General features: G+C 36.5%; 2 protein-coding genes across 5 annotated transcripts in view; one reads left to right on the top strand and one right to left on the bottom strand.

Moving 5' to 3' along the window:
* Pi3K68D (phosphatidylinositol-4-phosphate 3-kinase catalytic subunit Pi3K68D) overlaps positions 1-3,010 on the bottom strand; it is a 39,582-nt gene extending 36,572 nt beyond the window's left edge. For 2 of the 3 annotated variants that reach the window (XM_088258041.1, XM_088258043.1), the window contains exon 1: positions 2,586-3,010. In XM_088258041.1, coding sequence (XP_088114167.1) covers positions 2,586-2,694 — 109 coding nt within the window. In that variant the 5' untranslated portion in view covers positions 2,695-3,010. The remainder of the gene's footprint in view (positions 1-2,585) is intronic. The other variant, XM_088258042.1, reaches the window with a different exon arrangement.
* A 102-nt stretch (positions 3,011-3,112) lies between these two features.
* Positions 3,113-23,625, top strand: Ranbp21 (exportin-5-like protein Ranbp21). Of its 2 annotated transcripts, none has more exons than XM_088258037.1 (19): positions 3,113-3,217; positions 3,668-3,834; positions 6,455-6,614; positions 7,555-7,773; positions 8,868-9,038; positions 9,168-9,332; positions 9,439-9,567; positions 10,379-10,630; positions 11,317-11,450; positions 12,200-12,347; positions 12,977-13,689; positions 13,825-13,987; positions 14,568-14,737; positions 15,421-15,632; positions 17,178-17,326; positions 18,730-18,923; positions 20,029-20,257; positions 21,494-21,625; positions 22,834-23,625. In XM_088258037.1, exons 2-19 carry the CDS (start codon positions 3,695-3,697, stop codon positions 22,993-22,995), a joined length of 3,642 nt encoding a protein of 1,213 aa, XP_088114163.1. In that variant the 5' UTR covers positions 3,113-3,217; positions 3,668-3,694; the 3' UTR covers positions 22,996-23,625. The 2 variants fall into 2 exon arrangements, with proteins under 2 accessions (XP_088114163.1, XP_088114164.1); XM_088258038.1 differs by lacking the exon at positions 3,113-3,217 and adding an exon at positions 3,259-3,280.
* The last annotated feature ends 1,375 nt before the right edge of the window (positions 23,626-25,000 follow it).

The raw sequence follows: 25,000 nt of genomic DNA, 5'->3' as shown, positions 1-25,000 counted from the left end.
AAGCAAAACTTTAGAAAGAAAATCCTAATTTACAGAGGAGAAAACTTAAAGTAGAGTTTAAAATTTCAAGAATATAGAGTTTTGTTTTTTATTTCAATATAAAGTGAGTTAAAATATCAACTAAAGACACGGCATATGAAGTTTTACTTGAAAATTACTGACAATGTTTTAAATTGAAGTAAATATACGTAGAATATTTCAAAATTTAGTAATGTGGTTGTGAATGAGTAAAATGATAATTTATTACAAAATGTTTAAAGTGATCACTTAAACCACACAATGATTGGTCGTAAGACCAGTAAATCCTCCATCTCAATAGATTTCTTCAAGTGTATTGAGATAAAATAAATTAAAATCATTAAAAAAAATCTTGAAAGGAAACTAGCATCCAAAAACATTATATTGTGGGTATACCGACAAAAAACGTTAACTCCAAAATATGCAATTTTGACTTGATGATGCAAATTATAAAGTTTTCAAACTGGCAAAATACACAAAGTAGTTTGAAATGTCATATTTTTTTGGTTATAAAAGTAATTCAACATTAAGTTTTATAGCGGGTATTTTATTCAGGCTAAAACCTTTAAATAACAGGGATTATTCAAACAGGGATTTTAGAGTTAACGTTTTTGCCAGTATACCCACGATATGTACTTTCAGAAGAAGAAAACAAATAAAGATTGCTCAGAAGTAGAACTGATATAAAAAATTATCCAAATATTCCTAAAATAATGAGAACTTAGGAGTAAACTTGATAAGAAATTTACATTACAGATAAATAATATTATTCCATATTAGTCAATCATAAAACATAAGTGGGCATGAGATATGAAATAATGATGAAATATCACAAATACTGGACAATCAGACTACAGAAAACCAAATTAATAATATGCAATTTTGTGTCTAGTCAATGTTGAACAGGAAATATTATGACAGCTTTTATATATTTTTAATAAATACAGTTGAACCTCTCATAACGAGTTTAATATATAATTCGTTTAGCGAAAAAATTCATTAAAAGAAACATTTTTCCCCATACAAATCGATGTAAAATATGATCATGCGTTCCAAACCAAAAGCAAACTCATTTTTTTATATCATTTTTTTTTTAACGTTTATTCAAATAAAATTACTTATTGTTAAGGGGTGTAAAAACTTTTAACTAGAAAACTGTTTTAAGACATTTGTTTTTGCCGACGCTTCAAAATTTGGTGAAAATGTGTCACAGCATTATCATTGAATAAATTTGTAGCACGAATAGCCACCTCCTTATTAGGGTGATGCTTCTTAATGTACGATGCAATAGTTTCCCATGCTTTAAGCATTTCTCTTATTGTGCTAGAAGATTGTTGCTCTGCTACTTCTTCCTCCTTCATTAACAAACTTTTATCCATAATCTTTGCATAAATTAGATAGCAATACATTTCTCTTTTTGGATTAACTTGCCCGTGGCTATATTTTATTCAGTGACGGATCCAGTCATCCTGACACATTGTTTTTTTTTTCCTATTTAACCTTTCCCTTCCGGTGCTAAAATAAAATGGGCGTCCCGGTGTTGGGTAGTCTAGAGAGCTCCTTTGATTTTTTTTTTACTAATTTGATTTTTCTTATGACAAAAAAGTCTTTTCTTTAACATTTCATAGTAGAATTGGTTTGAACCATGTCGCCCACATAATACATAAAATTGAGTTGCAATTAGACTAGCGTCGCGGGTTTGATTCCCGCCAATTGCAAAATAAATTCAAGATGGATTTATTTTCAACTGGTCTGGGTATTTGTAATGTATTTTTCACATTTACCTTCCCTATCCTTACTATTCCACCTGCAGACAAGCCTCTAATAGAGGCTTTGCGGGTTATTCCTTTAAAAAAATCTGAATAGATAAATCAATTTTGCTCTATCACTTGCGATACAAATTGATATTCTGTCAGGAAAGTTCAATAAAATATGGCAGCATCTAGATCATTTCACTGTGACAAGTCAAATTATTTCGGTAGACATTTGCAAGCGATGTAAATATACTACTGCATTTTCACACATCATAAGTGCAAAAAATAATAATTTTGTATTTTATGTGTAAAGTTAAGAACAATTGATTGAAATACAGTTACTAATAATAACCAATGATGCTTTATTTTAATAAAATAATTTACACTTTTAAAAACTACTTAAATGGATGTGAAATGTGCAATGGCCATAATCAAACGAATGTGATTCAGTGAAAGGAAATATTAATTAACTTTTTCGACACTAACTTGATAAAATTAAATGACCCTAACAATAACACAACGAGCAACAAAAGTAAATCATAACAAATAATAATTCTTCTTCTAAGCTTTATTCGCACCCAATGGTGCATAGGGCACTACATCACTTCGCATCGACGCAGTGTTATCATGATCTTTAATTATGTGATCAGTCCAGTCCCTCATATATTAAAAACAATAATAAGCGTTGAAAATATTATGAAACCGTATATTTACATGATTTTTAGCTCAAAATAACATACAAAATATGTGTTTATGAGTAAAAATGTCATACAAAATGAGGAAGGAAAAAACATAGCGGATAGTATAAGTTACCTGAATTAATACTCCTCTGCTTTCTGAATCTTTCCAACGCCAGACTCTCTAAACTGAGAGCTTGCGCCTTCTCCAAATCCGCTTGAAATTGGAGCTCGTAGTCCGACATTATAAAATAAAACACATTTTTGTCACAAATATGCCTTATTAATTGATAACAATGTCATTTAAATCGAACCATTAAAAATCTTTGTCCCAGACATGTTCCTGTCGGTAATCGGGATGGTCTTTATACCCGTAAAACGTTTTGCGACCAGGATTCAAAAATCATCACGAAACGAAATATAATTTAATGGCATTGTGAACAGGTCACCCGTAAAATAAAGATAGTGTATTTTAATAAGAAAACTTTCTAGTGTTCCAAATAACAAATGTAATGAAACGTCAAAAGTAAAGTACAAAATAACCATAGAAAAAATACGTATGGAATGTTTTACTACATAGTTGCCAGACTTGATGGATTATGAAAATTAAAAATAAAATAAAAAACTATTTTTAGTAGATAGGTACTTATCTATGTAAAAATAATATTCGGTAACTGGTAACATTAGTCAAAAATCAAAATTATTCCTGGCGTAAAAGTGGCACGAGGCGTTCTTATGTTTTTGACGACGAGTTATTATAAAATTTGGGTAAATAAAATTATAACGCTTACAATCATTCGTAAGAAAAATTAAGAATCCTTACACGAAAAGGTTGTTTGCTCTTAATATATGTTTTCTTGCGTGCGTTGACATCACCCATCGCATTTACACATGGCGATGTTTTGCAGCTGCTTATATCTTTGGCCGGCATGATTTTGAAGTTTCCTTTGGGTTTTCAATTGAATTTTATCCAAAAAATATATTTTTCATTCCCGCAAATCATTTTTGGTCATCGAGCTTATATAATATACTTATATACTCGATATCTGTGAGATGTTTTCTTTTTGTGTCTTGTCAAATTAGATTTAGAAAAACAATGTAAATAAATATGTTCTTTTGTTCATTTTCAAACTGGTAGGTATAGTGTATAGTAATAATGATATATTAACTTGTTCTCGTTATGATGACTCAATTTTATTTTGCTGGTTTCGTGTTTAGTTGTCCAAAGAGGAGTAACGATCTAAAATGAATGGCGTGGAGTCGGGGCCGTGCGGGGGCATCGAAGGCGCAGCGCTAGCCGAGGAGTTGGCCAGGGCTGTGGAGCTTGCCATGAGCCCTACTGCCTCTCAGGACATCAGGCTGCAAGCTTATAACGCCTGTGAAAGGTAACTCCATACTGTATACAAATTGCATCATTCACCTCATATCCTTTGTGTGCATTCATTTTAGGATACAGATATTCTACGACCTTGTGTATGTTTTTTTAACAGTACACTTAATTTTCAAAAAATGAGGCCACAAATAACAATGATTTGATATGATTAACACATTAATTTAGGTCGTCAATATTGTTATGGATTATAATACTTAAATATTTTGTGTTGTTTTATTCAAACTGCTTTCAATTGAAAAATATTTGTATCATAGTTTAAATATGTTTCTTTACTATATTGGTAATTTTTTTTATTAATGAACTATTTTTAAATGTTGACTGTTTCGTTCCTAAAATGTTAGCTAATGTAATTAATTTGAAAAGCAGTATAGTTGATATATGTTTTTAATATATTGTGAAATATATTATTGATAATTGAAATATGTTATGAATGTGTCTTGCACTAAAAGTTGAAAATGAATTTATCAAGTGTGCATATATTAGACTACAAATATTTCCACGATATTTAAAAAAAACATGTATTCTCTGTCCAACTTGGACAAATATGAGGGCACAAAAGATAGTATCACATATTAATTGCACACATTTTCTTAGTATGTGCAAACGTACAATGCTTTTACTTGTCCTCACATAATTAAATTTAACATTTTGTTTCAATTTTAACATCCAGCAACCGTGCACATTTGAGTTTGCACATAATTTTGTACTATTATGATATGAGAATCTTTCCATTCCTTGGGACGGTGACATGAGTGAGATAGACTATGCTTGTAGGAGCAAATCATGTATCAGAACAGCGAAGATAATATATCTCTGTGCATTGCTGGCACATGGTGCTCACTCTTTTCAACAACGTCATTTATCAAAAATTGTCTATTTCATTTGTGCATGTTTTCGGAATGCCCAGAAAATGTACTATATCCCGGAAAAAGCAGCATATTTTTAACTTAATATTTACTCGCTACAGGGCAGAAAGTGTTGTTTTTGCATTTTGAAAAAAATGTATTGTTTAAGTGTTTTTTTAAATATACTGAATATTTTTCAAATGAAGAAAAAACAGTCAGGTTTTACCTAAAAAGATCTGTTGCACAGTAAAAAGTTCAATAAGTGGCTTGATATTTATTTTTAATACATTTTATTATATTTTTAAACTTTAAAAATAATCTCCTGAAAAATCAAGTTTTTTGATATATGACATTGTTGAAAAGAGTGAGCGATGTGTTAAAGTGCCTTGGCGACAAGTCACTTTGTGTATATGTAACATAATCTATGATGCTAAAGTGATGCATTTTGGAATTTAATAAAAGTAATATAGAATGTTAGCGCTTCTTATACAGACAGTACCCACACCTGAATATATAAAAATATTACGTACACCCGCACTTAAGAAGCTAACACTTCTATCTCGGGAAAATCAAAAGTAAATGGCTATTGAAAATTGAGTAGAAATGAAAATAGTGCATTGAATGCCGATTAAGGTGTAAGAGGACACAATGAAGCAGAAGATTGGGTCTGTTTGATAGATTTTGTAGCTGAAATTAATTAGTCCATAAGGAACATCTTCAGAAAGCAAATATTTTTAAAGGAGTTTCTAAGATAATCCATAAAAGTGGAGACTGACCGGAGCGTAACATCGCTCGCGGCGAGCATCATCGAGCATATAACTATGGATGGAGCGCTCGGCTCGGTGTACTGACTGCCTGAATGCACGCATCGTAACATGTTACGCTATGACGAAATGCTCCGGTCAGTCTCCACCTTAATAATTGATTGGATGCCATTTTACGCATTTGTCATAAGAATCAGGCCTATATTATACACATACTACTATTTTTCAAGTGAAATGCACTGCCGAAAATGTCAGTAACTGCCTGTCTTTGGTATAAATTAATCTATATTTTTAAATCACATGTTTTTGGAAACCTCTCTCTCTCTTTTGTCTCGATCCTGTGTATTGGTCTGCGGTAACAAATGACATCTCCTACACCACTCCAGTCTATTCTGCAAAACCCACGCATATTATGCAATATCTTGCCCTTCCTCTACTTTCTAGCCAACAAAATATTTCCATTGTAAAATCTAATGATCCGCTATTTCCTGTGGATGATCATCATCCTCCTTTATATATTTATATATTGTATTCCATAGAACTTGCCCAAACTAGAAGCGATCTCTCTTAATTTAAAAAAAAGTGGATGCTATAAATCTCCATTTGACAAATATTGATTGGTCATTTCTTTGTGACGTTTAATATGGAACAATCAATAGATGAACTCCATTCCATATTCTATGAAACAATAAATTCTCATGTCCCAACCTTCACACCCTACAACAAAGAGTATCCAATTTGGTTTACAAAAGACGTAATACAATTAATGAGTTGAAAGAAATTGCTACATAAAACAGTCAAAGAAACCTTAATAGCTACTGAACTATATATCAATATTTTTGTGTATTACTTAATATAAACGCACTGTTCTTTATTGTTTTTATAGTCAATTGTAAAAGGCCCTTGTGCCATGTAAATACATAAAATAATAATATTAATTTTATTCCTGGATACTTTGTGTAATGTATCATTATTAATAAGGATATTGCATTATGCTTTCCAGTTTCAAAGAGGGCTCTCCGTGGTGCGCTCAGGTGGGGCTGCTACTGATCAGCGGGCCACAGTACTCCCCTGTGGTGCGCCACTTTGGGTTGCAGCTCATGGAGCATACCGTCAAGTACCGCTGGAACCAGATCTCTCAGCCCGAGAAACTCTTCATCAAGGTAATCTTTACTTTGCAGAAAGCAGTCTTATCAAAATGCATTATATATCGCACTCGCAAGTTTACATTGATCCGGTGATAGCCCCCATGGCTATCAATATATTACATTGTAATAAGCCGGAGAGTATATTATCTTGCATCATATGTATATTTTACTCTATGGACTAGTACTACTACCATCACGCTGTTTCTCTGCATAGGTAGGCAGAGAGGATGGAACGCCATGCTCTTCTGTCCTACATACACTCCTAGGTTCCTTCACATCCATACATCTAGTCATACATTTTATTTATTATAATTTTTTTATTTGTATACATTTATTTGAATCACAATTTACACATATTTAGAACTTTTTTTTTGCAGAGACCCACCAAGCCACCTTGTGTGTCTTGTCGGTGGAGTTCTTTATGACCTCTGATTATGTAGACTTTTGATACCACTAAAATTTTACAAAATTTTGTCTTATTTCTCTCTTTCAAAATTTTATTTTTGTACAAATGTCAAACCGTAATAATTTTATTTTAATGACCTGATGTTAGAATGATCATTCCGAAACCGATAGTCACGAATTAGTGTCTATAAAAGTGATATTACACAAATTGAATGATGAATGATAAGGAAGGAGAGTGTTATATTACCATACCATAAAGTTAACAATGTTTTTAACCATTTAATGCTAGTTTATTTTTATAAAAAGTGTTTAAAAAACATCAGGTTTTTTAAAATGTTTGATGAAAAGTTTATCCACTTTACAAATAAAATATAACAATTTAAGCATATTTAATTTACTACTAATTCATCATCGAAAAAGTTATTGAAAAATTCAAAATTGGAATGCATTTAGCGTGCGAGTGTGACTCGTTCAAAAGTATGAAGCGGTTAATATACAAAATATGTTTATGAAATGCGTTCAACTCAATGGACATGGTATTTTATCGCAGGAGAATGCCATGAAGTTGGTGTGCAGCGGTGGGTGGAGCGCCACGCACATGAACGACGCGCTGGCCCGCGTCGTGGTGGAGATGGCCAAGCGGGAGTGGCCCCAGCAATGGCCCGCACTGCTCGGCGAGCTGAGCGACGCCTGCAGCAGCGGCCCCCGCCACACCGAGATAGTGCTGCACGTGCTGCTGCGCCTGGTCGAGGACGTGGCCACCCTTCAGGTACGCAACGTGACCTAACTAACGAGGAACACATCCTAAAGCTGGCCAGCATTGAACAGGCAAAAGGCTCTTGGTCATTTTTCCCTTCACACCAACATTTCTGCGAAGAAAAATCTGCGATGTTGAAGATGTTGTGCGATGGGGAAGAGAAAGAAGACGTTTCTGGAGAAATCATGTGGGAAGAGCGAGTTCTGATCGAGTGGTGAGGATAGCAGCGGACAGCAGCATAAGCGGGATCAGACCCCCAGGAAGACCACCTAAACGATGGAGGGATAGCTGGTCTTAAACCTCCCAGGAGCGGACCGGAGAATGACAGGACCTAGTCCTAGAAAAATAAGAAGAAGAAGACCAAAATTTCTGCCAGACTTTCTAAGCCAGTGGTTCTCAACCTTTTTGTACTCTAGAGCAGAGTTCCGCAAACTTCTTCTATTCAAGGTCCGCCTACCAAATTTAGACATTTCAGAGGTGCATATTTACCATATTATGGTAACATATTATGTTCAATGCGAAATGTGAGCATATTTTCGCAAAACTAGACTTTTTTCCGCGGCACAACAACTAATCACCACGGTACACCAGTGTGTTGCGGCACACACTTTGCGGAGCAATGCTCTACAGCAGAGGTGTCAAACTCAAAGGCACCAAGGGCCCCACATAAGGCACATAAAAAAACTCGAAAATCTCATTTTCATTTTTATCTAACTAAGTGAATAATTTACTATCATAGACAGTCACATGAGGTACAGTAGATCCAACTTAATGATTTTGTAAAAGAATATCATATATTCCCGTATTGAAATAACAGATATATGTAGTATGTCATAAAAGATATCTAAGAGTCGTCTACTCTTGTCTGTGCACTAAAGACAAACGGTCATAAACGATCAATTTATTTATGTAATTAAACCTGATTTTGTGTAACTTGTCTTGATAAGTCCGCCTCAGTAGTGTAATGATCTGAATATGTTGATAACCAGGAATCCAAAATTTACACCATTTGTGTAGATTGGTTCAATCTTAATGATTTTGTTTTATATACTGGAATTAGTGTTTTATTTTAAATAAATATTTATTTAATTTTATTGTTTATGTAGACATTGGAGTCTAATCAACGACGAAAGGATATCTACGCAGCCCTGACCAGCAGTATGGCGGAGATCTTCGCATTCTTCCTTCGCCTCATTGAGCTCCATGTCCAGAGCTTCAGGGAATCCACACAGATTGGGAACTTTGAAGTTGCAGCCGAGCACGAGAGAGTTGTTCAGGTCATTTCTCCTTATTTTCCGTTCTCTCTGTACAACAAAAAAAGAACTTAATTTTGGATTTAAATGACTGGCGTTTGTTTTCGTTATTTTTTTTTAAAATATGTTTTACTTGAGTTTTTTTACTTCCAGGTGGTTCTTATGACACTGACAGGTTTCGTGGAGTGGGTTTCCATGAGCCACATTATCAGTCAGAACGGTCGCCTGCTGCAGATCCTGTGCATCCTACTGAGCGACGAAGCCTTCCAACTTCCTGCAGCCGAATGTTTGCTGCAAATTGTCAACAGAAAAGGACAGGTGTGTATAAAATCCCACTGAGAGTAATCAAGTTTTTCTCAATCACTTTTATCTCAATTTTATTTTTGTCCATGTCGATACCTTATTGACTTAATTATGTTTTCAGGTGAAGGAAAGGAAGCCACTGATGATACTTCTGAGTGAAGACGCCATCAGCTGCATCCACAGAGCGGCGTTAGTGAACACTAACACTTTGGATGAAAAACATTACCTGTTCCTAAAGAAGTTAACGCAGGTATTTTATAATTTTTTTTTTGTATCTTAGTTTATACATCTTGCCATTGAAGTAAATAATCAGAGCAGTTAGATCGATACACACTATCAGAGACAGAAATAATGAAAAAGAATGAAGTCACCTATTTCCTACACTTAATCTTAATTTCTGAAAAGATATATATGTACAAACAATTCACCATTTTGAGTGATGTAGAAAAGAATGTCCATCTAAAAAATATCGAATACCAAGCGGAATTATCAAAATTGTTGTAGCAGTTAGATTAATTAGCTAAAGGAGTGGTAAGTGTTTTTCTAGGTTATTTTTCCAGTGTGTTGAGGACTTTTAGCCAACATTTGAACTGTATTGAGTTCGTCATTTGGAACCATAATGGTAAGATATAAGAATTAGTTTAGTGATTGGTAGTCATCCATTAGTGATTTTTCAGTCTAATATTTATTTGATATGACTCTGGTCCGGTACCTGGCGGAAGGCTGATCACCTTTCCTTTGTGTATTTAACGATCAAAATAACACTGCTGCTATACCATGATCTATTATATATATATTAAGTGGATTTTTGTTTCTTCTAACTAAATAAATATGTTTTTACTTGAATCTGTGTTGGGAACAGGAGGGATAATCTAGTGTGGGCCAATCAGGAACTTCTCAGCATTTGCTCATTGCTGGGAAGAAACCACATTGCACTCCTCAGGAGAAGGCGGACTGTTAGCTGTCATTAGCAGATCTTCCGTCCCACTAGAAGAGGGTTCTCCATTTTGTGTCCTAGCTTAGTTTATGTTACCAATATCCATCACTATTTTTACATCTAGGTGTTGGCGGGCATCGGGCAGCAGCTGTCATCGCTGTGGGGACGCGAGGACGGCGTGGTGGAGAGGCCGCCGCACCTGTCCACCTACCTGGACAGCCTACTGCTGTTCTCCGCGCACCCCTCGCTGTGCCTGGCGCACACCGCCTCCGCCGTGTGGGCCGCGCTCTTCAAGCACGAGCACGCTCAGCGCGACCCCGTGCTGCTAGACTTTGTGCCGCGCTGGGTCACCGCCACCGCTCCCAAACTCCTTAAGGTTACAACATTTTGAGTGTGTCCAAATACTTGTTCACAAATCTGGATTATCTGCAATCATAGGAGTTATTTTTTATATTATTTTTTGACATCTCAAAGATGAAGAAGAATATGGAAGTCTGGGCATTTATGGGGCTTAATGAATGTGTACACGTGTGTAAAGTGATCACTTAAACTAACCTATGACGGTCGTAATCTCCATAAATGCCCAGACTTCCATATTCTTTTTCATCTTTGTTGATATTTCAAAAAATAATATCCTTAAGGTTACTTGACTCTCCAACTTATAATCATCATTTCACTTATTCGTAGCTTGTCGACTGTGTTTGTACAGTTCATGGTAACCAATCGCTTTGTGAAATTAGAAAAGCTAAAAGTAACATATCCGCCTCCGTAGTGTAATGGTCACCACTCTCGGCTATCATGCTGGAGTTCATGGTTTGATTCCCAAGGGGGGGTCAAATAAATATAAATGATTTTTCATTCTTATATTTATTCAATATTACCCTGGACTGGTGCCTGAGGCGGAGGGCTGATCACCTTCCCTTATGTGTTAACGATCAAGATGTCCAAATGCTTGTTCCAAATCTAGGTTTCTCCACATTTTGATATCTCAACATAGATGAAGTAGAATATGAATTATTCTTTGCAACTATGTTAAGATTATAATTGTAGCATATATTTTAGGTAACTTATCCAGAATCTCGACCAGTAGGAGTGACGCTGGACACAGCTAGTTATGCTGCTATAGACTTTGACAGTGAAAGTGAGTTCTCCATGTTTTTCTGCCGCTGCCGGACTGACTTTTTAGATAATTTTAGGTGAGTGGAATTTACATTAATGTTTTAGTTTAAAGGGATACAACGCAAACACAGAATTCAATCACCGGCCGACCACCGGAGAGGTTACATTGCTCACTCCTTTCAAGAACGTCATAAATCAAAAATCGTCAATTTTCAATTGCATGTTTTCGGAATGCCCAGAAAACTTACTATATCCCAGCAAAAGAGGCATATTTTAACTTAATATTTACCCGCTACAGGTCAGAAAGTGTTGTTTTTGCATTTTGAAGAAAAGGTCTTGTTTAATTATTTTTTTAAAATATACTAAATATTTTTCAAATGAAGAAAAAACCTTCAGGTTTTACCTAAAAAGATCTGTTGTACAGTAAAAAGTCCAATAAGTGGCTTGATATTTATTTTTAATACATTGCATTATTTTTTTAAACTGAAAAAATGTTCTCCTGAAAAATGAAGTTTTTCGATTTATGACGTTCTTGAAAGGAGTGAGCGACATGTCTCTTCACGCCCAATTTTTTTTAAAGAATGTACATTAGATTTTTTTGTTTTAAAAAATATATGCAGAATTTTTTTTTAATTCCTTTCATTTCAATCATTTTCTTTTCAAAACCAAAAATAATAGTATTTTAAGAAGAAAAACAATTAAGAATATAAAAAGAAAATTAAGTTGCCACTTAACGAATACTGGGCCTTAAATAGAAGTTTTGTGTGTTTGGCGTTTGTCTTTCTTCAATAATTTACCGCACATAACATTTTGTATTATTTTATAGACAAGCCACACTGATCGCCCCCCTGGTGACATTCAGCTATGTAGACCAATGGCTGCGCGTAGTGCTCGGGAAGGCCATGTCTCACCAACACAATACAGATGGGAACATACATGATCCCGTTTACCTGGAGTGGGAGGCTTTATCTATTGTGAGTGACTAATCGTTTTAAGCTTTTCAAAATTAAAAATGTTTACTTTTTACTAAGAGAAAATAAAGAAGAACGTTTATGTATTGAAATACCATCCCAATTGATCCATGACATTAAATGCGATTTATTATCCTGATATGTAATTGAAAAATTATTTTTTCAAATTGGGAGCTGTTGTCCACTGGCCATTGAGCGCCACCCTCAAATCTGTGCTGGAAAATGTTTCCATGCTCAACTATTACAGTAAAAAAATGAATTCAAACACCAATAATTAAAAAAAAATATATATTTTTTTATTCAAAGTCAGTACAGAGGGCCTAGGGATTTAATCCGCTGAATCAATGTACATATCTAATAACACCCCTCACGCCACTGTGAGGGGTGTTATTAGATCACATATACTAAATACTACACATTGAATTTTCATCACAACATATCTAATATGTTCTTTCGAAGATATGATGATTTTAAAACAGGGCTATAATTTTTGATAGATGTGTAAAAACAAAAACTCCAACACTGATTGGTGTGCGAATGTAGGCAACAACTTTGTGTTTATAATTACATTCAATATCTTAATCGGCAAATTCAAAATATTGCATAATTCAAATTGAAAATTTGCGTTACAGTTACTGGAGAGTGTGTTATCTCGAATCCTGCTAGTATCGGAGCGGCCGAGCGTGGGATCCGGGCTGGCCCTGCTGGAGATGTGCCTGGCCCTGGAGCCGGCCGACCCGCTGCTGCTCAGCCTGCTGCTGTCGCTCATCTCCGCTCTCTTCGTGTTCCTCACCATGACGCCCGGCCAGGCGGGGCCGCTGCCGCGGGTGCTGGACAAGATCTTCAACGCGCTAGTGTACACGGGCTGCGCGCCCGGCGAGCACGACTCCAAAGGCGCCCGGCCGCGCGCCGTACGCAACGTGCGCCGCCACGGCGCCAGCCTGCTGGTCAAGATAGGGCATAAGTACCCGCTGCTGCTGCTGCCCGTGTTCCCGCGCATCCACTCCACCGTGCGCCGCCTGTGCGCCGAGCCCTCGCAGCTCAGCACCATGGAGCGCATCACGCTGCAGGAGGCGCTGCTGCTGGTCTCCAATCACTTCTGCGACTACGAGCGGCAGAAGGCGCTCATCGGCGAGGTGTTGGGCGCGTGCGGCGCGCAGTGGGCCGCGCTGGCGCCGCATGTGACCAGCGCCCCGGCGCTCATGGCCTTTGTGGGGCTGGACCGCGCACCCGTGCCGCCCTCTGCGCTCGACCGCGGGGGACAGAACCGCAGCCACCTGCTGCATGCCGTCAACCTCCTGCTGGCTGTCATCAAGCGCTGCGCCTGGCCCGACGATCCCGATAAGTAAGTCCACTATACTTATTTCGTTGGTCACAAAGCTCATTACAATTTTGCCATAAATATTGATGCTAAATAATTTTCTTAGCATAATTTTTATAAATATGTGTTATTTGAAAAGTTTGTATTTTGCGTATCCAGAGCGTCCCGCGGTGGATTCAGCGGCGGCATGACGGCAGGGGGGAATCCCATCTGGAGAAACCCGTGTGCGGAGCTTGTGCTGCCCATCCTGCCGCACGTACTCACCCTGTTCCGGGCACTCAACCAGCTCTATGACCCTCAGGCCATGCAGCTACTGCATGAGGTAACTATCCGCCTTTCGTATTGACTTGTTGGGAAAATTTGGTCATAATTTACCAATTCAAAGGTTTTATCACAATAATAGTAGCCTGTATTATATTAAAGTGAATATTTAGTCGAGACACTAAATACATGCTAAGTGTATTCTGGTGTGCTACTGGTAACTACCAGCATTGCCATGCTACTGATCATTAAAGTGATTGACGATGATTATAGTTAAGACTGTTCAAATACATTCTATTCCCTCCAATGAGTTTTTCAAACTATTTTAAATTCAGTAAAAAAATCTCCCAAAAAATATGAATTCAAATTATGAAAAAAGAACAAAAAAGTATGTATAAACAATTTGAAAAGTATGTGTTTCATTGGCAAAGTATACTAATTTCTTTCAAATCATTGCCATAATTCATTTGGTAAATGGATGCTTTTTTTATATTTTCAAATTCATCTCAATTTTGAATTAGCGAGATTCCTCATTACTTATTTTACCTTTTTTTAAAATTGGAAATGCCACTTTCTTCGTAGGGATATATTGAGCTTTAGAGAAACAAAAGATCCTTAAATAGTGATTTATGTGTTACCAGGGTTACCGCTCCGCATACAACATGTTGGAAGTGGAACGACAGAACCTCCTGGGGCAGAACTGGGGAGTGCAGGACCCATTGGATCCCAACGTGAAGCGTCCGCAGTCTCCACTAGACCGGATGCAGCACTTCCTCTCCACCCTTCACGACTCCTGCTGTCACATGCTCGGGTACGAGGACCTTGGAGAATCCATTTATTCAATCACCTTTTACAATTTTCATATTATTTTAGTGATTTAACCTTTCCCTTACGGTGCACAAAATTCCGCGTGCACCGGTGATATGCATTATATGAAAATGTGATTTAAAAACGGGAAAAATGTGAATATTCCTAAATGGTATGCTTAGATTGACCATAGTTGAAGTTGAAATGTAACAATTTTGTCATGTTAGCTCTGGCAAGTATCTGAAAACTAAACATTGTAAAACTAAACATGTATTCACAAAGCATGCCATGGACGCACACAATGAGAAACGTTTGTGTATTGGTGATTTTATCCCCTTTTTTTTCACAAACTATCTATTTCCGTCGTTGCAAATGAATAACTTTATATTGTTATACTTTTATGTAATACATTATAATATTACGGCGGAATACAAAATTCTGTGCCCGTATCTATAATATTTTATGCTAATATTCCCATTTTAAAAGTCGAGTTGTAGTAAATAAATATCACGGGAATGGGAAGGTTAACACATGTAGTTGAGGATTTTTCCAAACCATCATTTATCTACATATTTCGAGACATCTGGTTTGTTTCCTCTTATTTTTGATAGTCTGTTATATTATGTTATTACAATTAAGTCAGTCAAATTATGGGTAATTGAGGGTGCGGGTTTTGTGTGTGTGCAGGTCGAGCGGTCCCTCCCTGGGCCGGGAGCTGTACCAAGTGGCGGGCATGGGCCCTGCGCTGGTGGCCACGGTGCTGTGCGGGCTGGAGCATGTGCCCGACTACCGGCTGCGCACCATCGTGCGCGTGTTCCTGCGCCCGCTGGTCTGCTTCTGCCCGCCCTCGCACCACGCCGACGTGCTCATGCCCATCATGGCCCACGTGGCTCCCTTCAGTGAGTCGAGGAAAATTTATCACCTTAACCAAAGCTTATGACGGTCGTCAGCCCCGTAAATGCCCAGACTTTCATATTCTTCTTCATCTTTGATGGGATGTCAAAAAACAATATGAAAATAACTCCTGTAATTGGAGATAATCCAGATTTTGTGAACAAGTATTTGGACACACTCAAAATGTTGTAAATAAATTATCTGGTCAATAAGCTAAAATAATAAAAATGAAAATGGTATTTTCTGGCGTTTCTCATGTGTGTGATTATAATCCAGGATTCGGACCTCACATACTAATATAAGAGTTTCTGCTTAGTAAAAAGTTTCTTCACATCTCACCAATAGATGTCTCTAGTGAAGTGCTAGTGATTCAAGAACACAGATTCTAAATTGGTTCATATATATAGAACTTCCAAGAATTTGAGTAGTGTGGTTGTCAATAATGGGTAGAATTGGCGAATGATACACGTGTGTAAAGTGATCACTTAAACCAGCCTATGACGGTCGTCAGCCCCGTAATTGCCAGACTTCCATATTCTTCTTCATCTTTGATGAGATGTCAAAAAATAATGAACCAAAGGTTATGATCATGGGTCCGATGGTTATCAATTTACCCCTAGTCTCGTTACAAAAAGTATATAGGTTTTTTTTTCTTTAACAAAACTGAATTTATCAAGTTTTTTTGTCACTTTCAAAAATCAAATCAAAGTTCACATATATTCCTTGTTAGTTACGTGTATGTTGCACTCGGGATACTTTTCATGTTTTCATTTTTTTTTAAAAACATTTTTCTGAAAGAATTTTTGCCACAAAAGACTTGTTTGCAGCTAGGATACTTTGGACAGGGATGGTTAGTTATGATAATTATCAAAAATAGTTAATAAGTTGTTTGTAGAAAAAGACTAATTAATAAGTAGTTTGTTCTTAAGTATACACACATTAATAATTGTGTACGTATCTGATGAAATAAGAACTTATAAAAATAATAATTTTTCATCAAATAAATTCATGTATGTCTATTCTGTTTTCACATATGTACTTATATCCTTATTATACATAGCATATATGTATCTAAAAACACATTTTTTTGTTTTTAACTTACACAATTTTTCGATTAACACGAAAACCTTCGGAATGAATTAACTACGCAAGTAGAGGACTTATTGTACTTATTGACTTATTGTAGGTATCACAATGAAAATTGCAATGTTGGCAATTTCGGTTCAGACGTTGCTAACGAAAAGAAACCACAAACATCCTGTTGTGAGGAATTATGCATAAGTTTTTTTTCTAGAAAGAATGTTTTCAGTGTTTTTTTTTTGTGAAATTCATCCCTTAAATTTTCTATTATATGGACTTTTACGGCACATATAACATTTTGTATAAAATTATATTGAATATAAAAAATAAAATAAAATTATAATAATAATAATAAAATTAAACTACAAAATAAATATATTAAACTGAACAATGTGAGTAAAGTTAAGTGATAAAAATTGGATATTGCAGAGTTTTATACATAGTGAAATTGTGTTCTGTTTTGTTTCTAGTGCTGAACCGACTATCCAACAGATGGCAGTACATCATGTCTCTTTACGAGTCGGGGAAGTTCGAAGAGGAAGGATCCAATGATACTCAGGAAGTTATAGAGGACATGCTCAATAGGAATTTAACTAAGGAATATCTGGACGTCATAAAGGTGAGATAATTGTCAAAAAAGACTTATTCTTTGTTTTTATTTTTAAAAAAATAGTAAATTTGTGGCAGAGAGACAAATGAAGGATTGCTATATTGAAAATTTGCTTCGGTGGTCACAGTGCTCAGACATGACTAAAAAGAAGGAATACAGCAGCTCTGTTACATCTATTTCATAATAATAATTATAATAAATGGTGCTTTGATCAGAGTGATCAAATGTGTAAAAACAAATATGTCCATGGAAGCCAAACTGGCGGTTCACAACAGAATACTGGTACTGACACTGATGTTTGAAAGTAAAAGATGGAACTGGCAAAGGAAGGATGAAAGTAGAGTGAATGCTGTTGAAATGCGCTCCCACAGACGAATATGTGGAAAATCATTGTATGACAGAATTAAAAACAAAGATATGAGAAAGGAATGTAAGGCTGAACTAGAGATAATTGGATCGATTAAGAAGAGTTCTTTTAGGTGGTATGGATATGTGAAGCGAATGGATAACGAGAGAATGACTAAGAAAATATACATGGCAAATGTGAGCAGGAAAACAGAACGTGGACGGTCGAAAAAGACTCGGCACGATCAGATCAATCGGAACCTAGAATCTGGTGGTGTCTAAAGTGTGCGTAATCCGAGGGCATGTATGACTAGATGGAAGGAAGGAAGCGAGGAGCGTATGTCAGGACAGAAGAGTGGCCTATTTCATTTCCAGCGTAGATGTTTGATAGTGTTAATTGTTGGTATTAATTGTTAAATTAGAGTAGAGCGGACACCGTTGCCACAAAATATCCGCTTAGAGAGTCAGAAATGAAGACATATCAGGCAAGAGTCTTCGAGATAGAATAAGAAATGCCAGGATCAGGGAAATATGCGAGATCGAAGATGTCGTTAGGTGAGGAAGGCAACAGAGGAGACAATGGTATGCGCATGTGAAGAGAATGGAACCTTCTAGACTCCCCCACATCGCACTGTACGGCCAACCCCATGGTAGATGACTCCCGGGCAGACCACCAAAGAGATGGGGAATCGACATTGCAGGAGGCTAATCCCTCTTAAAAACAGGCCACAAGGCCTACAACAAGATGAAGAAGAAGAAGAATTGTTAAATCAAACAGATTTTTGAGTCTACTAAGTTTTATATTATTGTTAAAAAATACAAAAGTTAATATTGTGACAATTGTTTCGCCTAGTTATGGCATTTTCAAACAAATGACATTAGTTTGAAAATTCCGTAACTAGGCGAAACAATTGCCACAATATTAATTTTTATGTGTTTTTTAAGAATAAAATACAACCTAGTAGATTAAAAAAATCTGTGTTTGATTTAACAATTAATACATAAATTAAAATGGAGTTCTGCAAATTAAACGCCAAATCAACAAATAAGTAATTGTGGGTTATCAGGCGGCGCTGATAGGCGGCGGCATGCCCCCGCAGTCGGAGGACGGCGGCTTCATGGAGTCGGAGGACAGCTGCGGCGGCGGCGCGCACGGCCCGCACGGCCCGCACAGCCTCGGTCAGGAGCACATCGGCGAGCTGGGCACCATGCTGCTGGCCTGCGAACAGACCTGCACACCCATACTCTACACCATCATCAGGTCGGTATATCCACATATTCACCATTCTTCATTTCTGAATTTTGGATTAACAAGCTTTTACTTTATAAAAATATTATCTCTGAAATTATTTTTTTTATACCAGCTGATATCATTGTCTGCCTCCGTAGTGTAATGGTTAGCATGTTTAGCTACGGTGCTGGAGGTCCCGGGTTCGATTCCCAGGGGGGAGAGTGAAAATAAATATAAGTGATTTTACACTCTAATATGTATTCAATTTTACCCTGGACTGGTCCCTGAAGCGCAGGAGTGTTCACCTTGCCTTCATGTAAGAGTAACGTCAAGATAACACTACGTCAATACAATGCAGTGCTCTGTGCACCATTGGTTGTGCATAAGGGTTAGAAGAAGATATTGTCTGGGCATTTAGAGAGTTTCTCATTGGCTGGTTTTAGCGATCACTCAATACACTATTTATATCACTCACCGTTATTTCTATGATTGAGCATCAACTTTTTGAAAGATGTATATATTATATATAACAAGAAACAATTCACACAGTTAAATCACCATCAGTTAGATTCTTGTGAAGTAAATACCACTGAAACCTTTGTTTATGTGCGTAAGAATTATTTAATATATTAGAAAATGCCTGAAACAAATTTAAATATATTTAAAACTTATTACTATGTATATCTGTCAGCAACCTTGTTCCTTACTAGTCGCCTGTTTGTAGATATGTACTAAAAAATAAGAAAAAACACCGATCTAGCCCATTCTGTCTACATCTGCGATAAAAATAATGAAATGGTAAGAAATGTGTTTTTTTTCTTCTTTATTTAAAATTCTTTTAGATTGCACAATATAATATAATTACAAGTACAAAAAAATATACATATGTATTAATACAAAAAAAGATCCCACAAAGGCATGGTCTGTGTGTGGGTATACATTATATTTTAGGTTATACATAGTACAGGGCACTGTCAAGAACACATTAGATATTATCAGAAAAAAAATTAGATTAAAAGTGGAAATATAAACTAAAAATACTTGATTTTAACAGAAAACAAAAAATAAAAAAGATGAGAATGAAAAAACTTAGCAAATATGTACTACATGATTAAATTATGTTTAAATGTCCCAGCGCCCTGTGGTGGAGCGACAGCGTATGCTCTCTGCGCGCGTGCATGGTGCTGAGCAGCTGCGCGCGCGCACCCGTGGCGCTGCCGCCCTCCCTGCCCCCGCGCGCCCTCACGGCCGTGCTGCGTGCGCTGCAGCAGCATGGCCAGCACGACGCCAACCAGGCCGCGCTGCTCACGCTCGGCGTGCAGTTGCTGGAGGCCCTGCGTCCGCGCTGCCCCGCCATGCTCGAGGTACACTCCCTCTTACCCCTGTCTGAGCGAGGACTCTTCTCCAATTATCCCTTGACTGCACTGCAACCACCAGGTGCCTGCTGCTGCCCTAACTTAACACATTGTATGCAGGGGTCTAAAAACAATGGACTAGCCGGAAGCAGGCGTTTTTTAGCGATTAGCGCAAAAATATATAACTTTCTTAAAATCGGCACAACTTCTAAACCATACAATATTTTCTATTAGAATTTTCAATGAAATTATGCATTATGTTTGTTTATCATAGACAAAATAACAAACAATCTGATTATGTAATAATTTGACCATATTTCTAAGCTGAATATAAACACCTGTTATCAATTTGGTAAATGGCACTACTTTCAATTTGAAATATTACCCATAAAAGGTATCATGGCTATCCATTTCATATTATTTTATGATTGCTTGTAACATAAATAATAAAAATATAAGAATATAAATTATATGATAAATAATAATAATTTAATGTATATCGAATGACAGGGGTGATTTTATTATTCTATGAGTTGATTTTTTGTTTATTAGTACACGCTTCCACCTTTATCCGTCAACGAAGGAGAGCTATTGATACTAGTTGCGGCGTTATTATTCCACGCCAACAAACAAACTTGTAATATGTCGTGTCCCGCAAACAACCGACCGTCTGCAAAAAAATTACATTTGCCGGGTCCCGCCTTCAACCCACAGTTTGCAATAAACGACATTTGCTGTTTCCCGCATACAATGTGTTAATCGATACATCGTGCGGGAGATCTTCCTCTCCGGGCTACTGATCACAACCAGTTGTTCCAGGCTATCCTCATGCAATGTGCAACGTGTCCAAAGAACTGAATAATCCGTCCGTTTCTTTTTGTTTATTATGAATCACATTGCGGCTATCTCTGCCTGTCATCAGTTGGTCGGTTCTTACTTACTATGGCAAACTTAATATAATATTATTTTTAGCTTCTCGGCCTGTTTTTAAGAGGGATTAGCCTCCTGCAATGTCGATTCCCACCTGTCAATCTATCTCTTTGGTGGTCTGCCCGGAAGTTTTCTACCTTGTCTGGATGGTTCCATTCTCCTAACATGCGCATACCGTCTCCTTCGTTGCCTTCCCCACCTAACGACACCTTCAATCTTGCATATTTCCCTTATCCTGTCTTGTACTCTTGCCAGGTATGATTTTTTGCACGGTTACGAATATGTTTCTAGTTTTGGTTGTGTTATAATTATTAGGTAATGCAGCAGATACCAAATGTGAACGCTGCAGATTTACACAAGTTGGACGAGAAACTCTCCGCTCCTCCCACCAAGGGAAATAAGATAGAGAAAGGAAAGAAGGATCTTTTCAAGAAAATCACTAGTCAGGTGAGATGACCGAAATTACTCTTTCTAAAAATAATATAAACACATTTTGATTTAAATAAAAAAAAATTGACATCTCAACAAAGATGAAGAAGAATATGGAAGTCTGGGCGTTTACGGGGCTTACGACCGTCATAGGCAGGTTTAAGTGATCACTTTACACACATGTAACATTCACCAATTCTGCCCATGATTGACAACCACGTTTCTCAAATTCTTGGAAATTTTATAAATATGATCCAATTTTGAAACATTGTTCTTGAATCACTAGAATTTGGCTAGAGACATCTATTGGTGAGATGAAAAGAAGCTTTTTATTGAGCAGAAACTCTTATTAGTATGTGAGGTCCGAATCCTGGATTATAATCACACACATGAGAAACGCCAGAAAATATCATTTTCTGGCGTTTATCGTTATCATCAATATTGGGCACACTCAAAGTGTTGTAAACATTTTGGTTTGAAAAAATGGCTCGTACTGTGTTAATAAATGTGTTTTTCAGTAAAAAGTAAGGGTTATATATTTTATAGACTTTGTATATTTTTTATTGCCTGATTCCTTGCCGGTATAATAATAACGGTATAATAACCCAGAAAAAGACTGTTATTAATGTAAATTAGAAATTGTAATTTACAGTTTTATCTAATGACGTATTATACTATGTACATCACAAATTTTCAAGAAATTTATATTTTGGAGATTTGAGGAAGTCTTCTTATATTTCCGGTTTGTGGCTGTATTCTAGTGATGCGTTCTTATTCTCTTAAAATCATAATTGCCTCCAATAAGAGACAACCAAACGCCACTAACAATATTAGGTATAAACTTAATTATTCTCTACTTTCTCACATTCTTCGTCAATTCTTCACTTTTTCTGTACTTTCACATTCGTTAAAAAAATGTCATTTTGACAGCTACTTGTATTGAATTGCTATTAATTTTCCTTTTTCTGATATTTGACCACTACATGAAAAAGAATATGTATTATTTTACTTGGAACCTGGAAATATCAAACCTATGCGGTACCCGTATGAAGTGTTGACATACGATGACGAGACAGAGTTGCGTGTACATATTTTATTCATTTTCTGTTTTTTGTCTTGTTAAAAATAAATTGTTGAATACTATTGTAGATTTTATATAATCCTATATCTGTGACTAGCGCTAGTTGTGCCTACCAAATGAACTATACAACGTCATCCTGTTTCAGTTAATCGGTCGCAGTGTCGGGCAACTGTTCCGCAAGGAGGTGCGCATCGCCGACCTGCCCAACCTGTCCAAGGGACCCAAGCCTGCGCCCGCGCCCTCGCTGCTGGAGGCCCCCGGCGGCGCGGGGCTCGCCTCCTTCTTCACGGAGAACACCATCTCGTAGCACGCGGGTGCCGCACACAACACCCTCGCCTGACCGCCTGCGGTCTCTCGGCATACCGGCTCCAGTCGATGCCCCTCCCCAAATCCATTATCAGTTTACCCGGACATAGCGTCATTTCACTGCACGTGCGAGTTTCTTCTTCTTGTGCCATTTCCTATTGGAAGTTGACTATTATAACGGCATAATAGTGTCGCACGAGTTAATGAAAATTGACATACAAATTTTAAAATACAGTAGATTCCGCTAGATGGGACTGCTGGTTGAATGGGGCAGCTGTTTATTTACGTCATTATCTCTGACTGCTTTTCTTCAGTAACAAAAACCAAATTAAGAAGTAAACAGTAACTTATGTCACTTACATCAATATTCCAATATAATTTTAGAACAATTTAAAATCACAATACATATAATTTCAATGTTCACTGTCTCATCTGTCTGGCCGCGCAGAGATGATGAAGAACCATCTGTATCTGTGACTAAGCCCAAAAATTTGTAAAACAGCCCTATTTTATATTGGAAAGCAGCAAAGGAAGCTCCTCATCAGTACTAAATATCTGCGCTGATTTTGCTTAATTTATACACACTTTTTGCTTAGATGCAAATTTATACTTAAAGAATTTATTAACCTGTCCGGGAGTATGGCCGTACATGTACGGCCATACCAAACTTTTCTCAAAGGAGTTTGGACGTACATGTACGGCCGATACAAAATATGATTTATGAAACGATTTATATCAAAACATGTTAAAAACATGATTTATCGATATTTCGATAATTTTGATATAAATCATGTTTACTGGGGTAAATATCTTTGTTTATTCAAGAAAACATGTTGCTTATAGCATCGACTATAATATAAAAATTTAAAAGTAAAAAAAAAAAAACAAAAACAAATTCACTCCTCAGATACAGTTTTGTCCGGAGAAACTCACACCCAGACAGGTTAACATGTAAAATATACATATTTAATATAAAATATTGTCAAATTTTATAGTCGTCTCGGTTCATTGGGACAGCCACTTAATCGGGTCAATGGTCCCTGTTCTTCATTGTCACAACCAAGCGGAATCTACTGTATACAAATGTCCAACTATTTAAATGAGTGTATAATTCAAGCAAAATTGGAATTTGGCAGCAGTGTGTAAATGTGAGGTTAGTTCACGTCCCTGGCTGGCCGTGGCCGTGGCGGCATGCGAGACCCACATTTTCACATGTTTGCAATAGTCATGCGCTTTATTTTTAACGAGTGTGGCTTTTCAATATGCATTTTATTATATAGCAGTATGATTATTTGTAGCACCAGAATTGATTTTTGTTTTATGTTGCCAAATACTCGAGATCATTTTATTCCGATACGGAACTCACATATAGAAATCTTTCTGTAATTACTTGATTAAATTTCTGTTCTTAATAATAACAACTGACCTTAATGGATTTGTACATTGATAAATTTTTTGTATCAATACATTCTACTACTGACTCCCCGAGGAGCCTTGGCATTATTGGCTTTGTACCGTATGCCGGTGAAAAATATACAAAAGGCTATTTTCATTCTGGAATATCGGATTTAACATACATTACGTATAAAATAACTTTAGAGATTCTCTTTGTATTTACTATTTAAAAAATCTGGAATATGAATAATTTAATTCACAAAATTTACTTATCAATGTAAAGCATTTCTATAAGTTGGCAACATATTGCATCGTTAGCATATGCTAACTATATATACACAGTTTATATAACTACTTGTATATACACAGTTTCAGAAAGTTGGCGGTAATCCCGTCGAAACCAGTGTAAAAGTGCAAAACAACTAATGATGTTCCAAATTGTTTGTTTATCTTGCAATTTTTATTTCTTATTTAAAAGTTTTTCTGGATTTGGTAGGAAAGAGGGAATGTTCATAAAATGGGAACATTTTAAACCGCAGTATGAGGCTAGCGATTGAAGAGTGTGCGGAGTATAATTCCAGTAAATAAAATATGATGTAATTGTGATATGT

This window comes from Brachycentrus maculatus, unplaced genomic scaffold (genome assembly GCF_059751285.1).
Source record: "Brachycentrus maculatus isolate JH-2025_06_01 unplaced genomic scaffold, ASM5975128v1 h1tg000090l, whole genome shotgun sequence".
Taxonomy (NCBI): domain Eukaryota; kingdom Metazoa; phylum Arthropoda; class Insecta; order Trichoptera; family Brachycentridae; genus Brachycentrus; species Brachycentrus maculatus.
Note: the sequence above shows the minus strand (reverse complement) of the source record. Positions and strands in the feature narration are given on the sequence as shown.

Bases quoted from the DNA above. Each gene is read 5' to 3' on its own strand.
- Ranbp21 (XM_088258037.1), top strand. From the start codon at position 3,695: ATGAATGGCGTGGAGTCGGGGCCGTGCGGGGGCATCGAAGGCGCAGCG. The intron at 7,774-8,867 runs GTACGCAACGTG...TTGTTTATGTAG, and splicing joins AGGACGTGGCCACCCTTCAG to ACATTGGAGTCTAATCAACG. The intron at 9,568-10,378 runs GTATTTTATAAT...TTTTACATCTAG, and splicing joins TCCTAAAGAAGTTAACGCAG to GTGTTGGCGGGCATCGGGCA.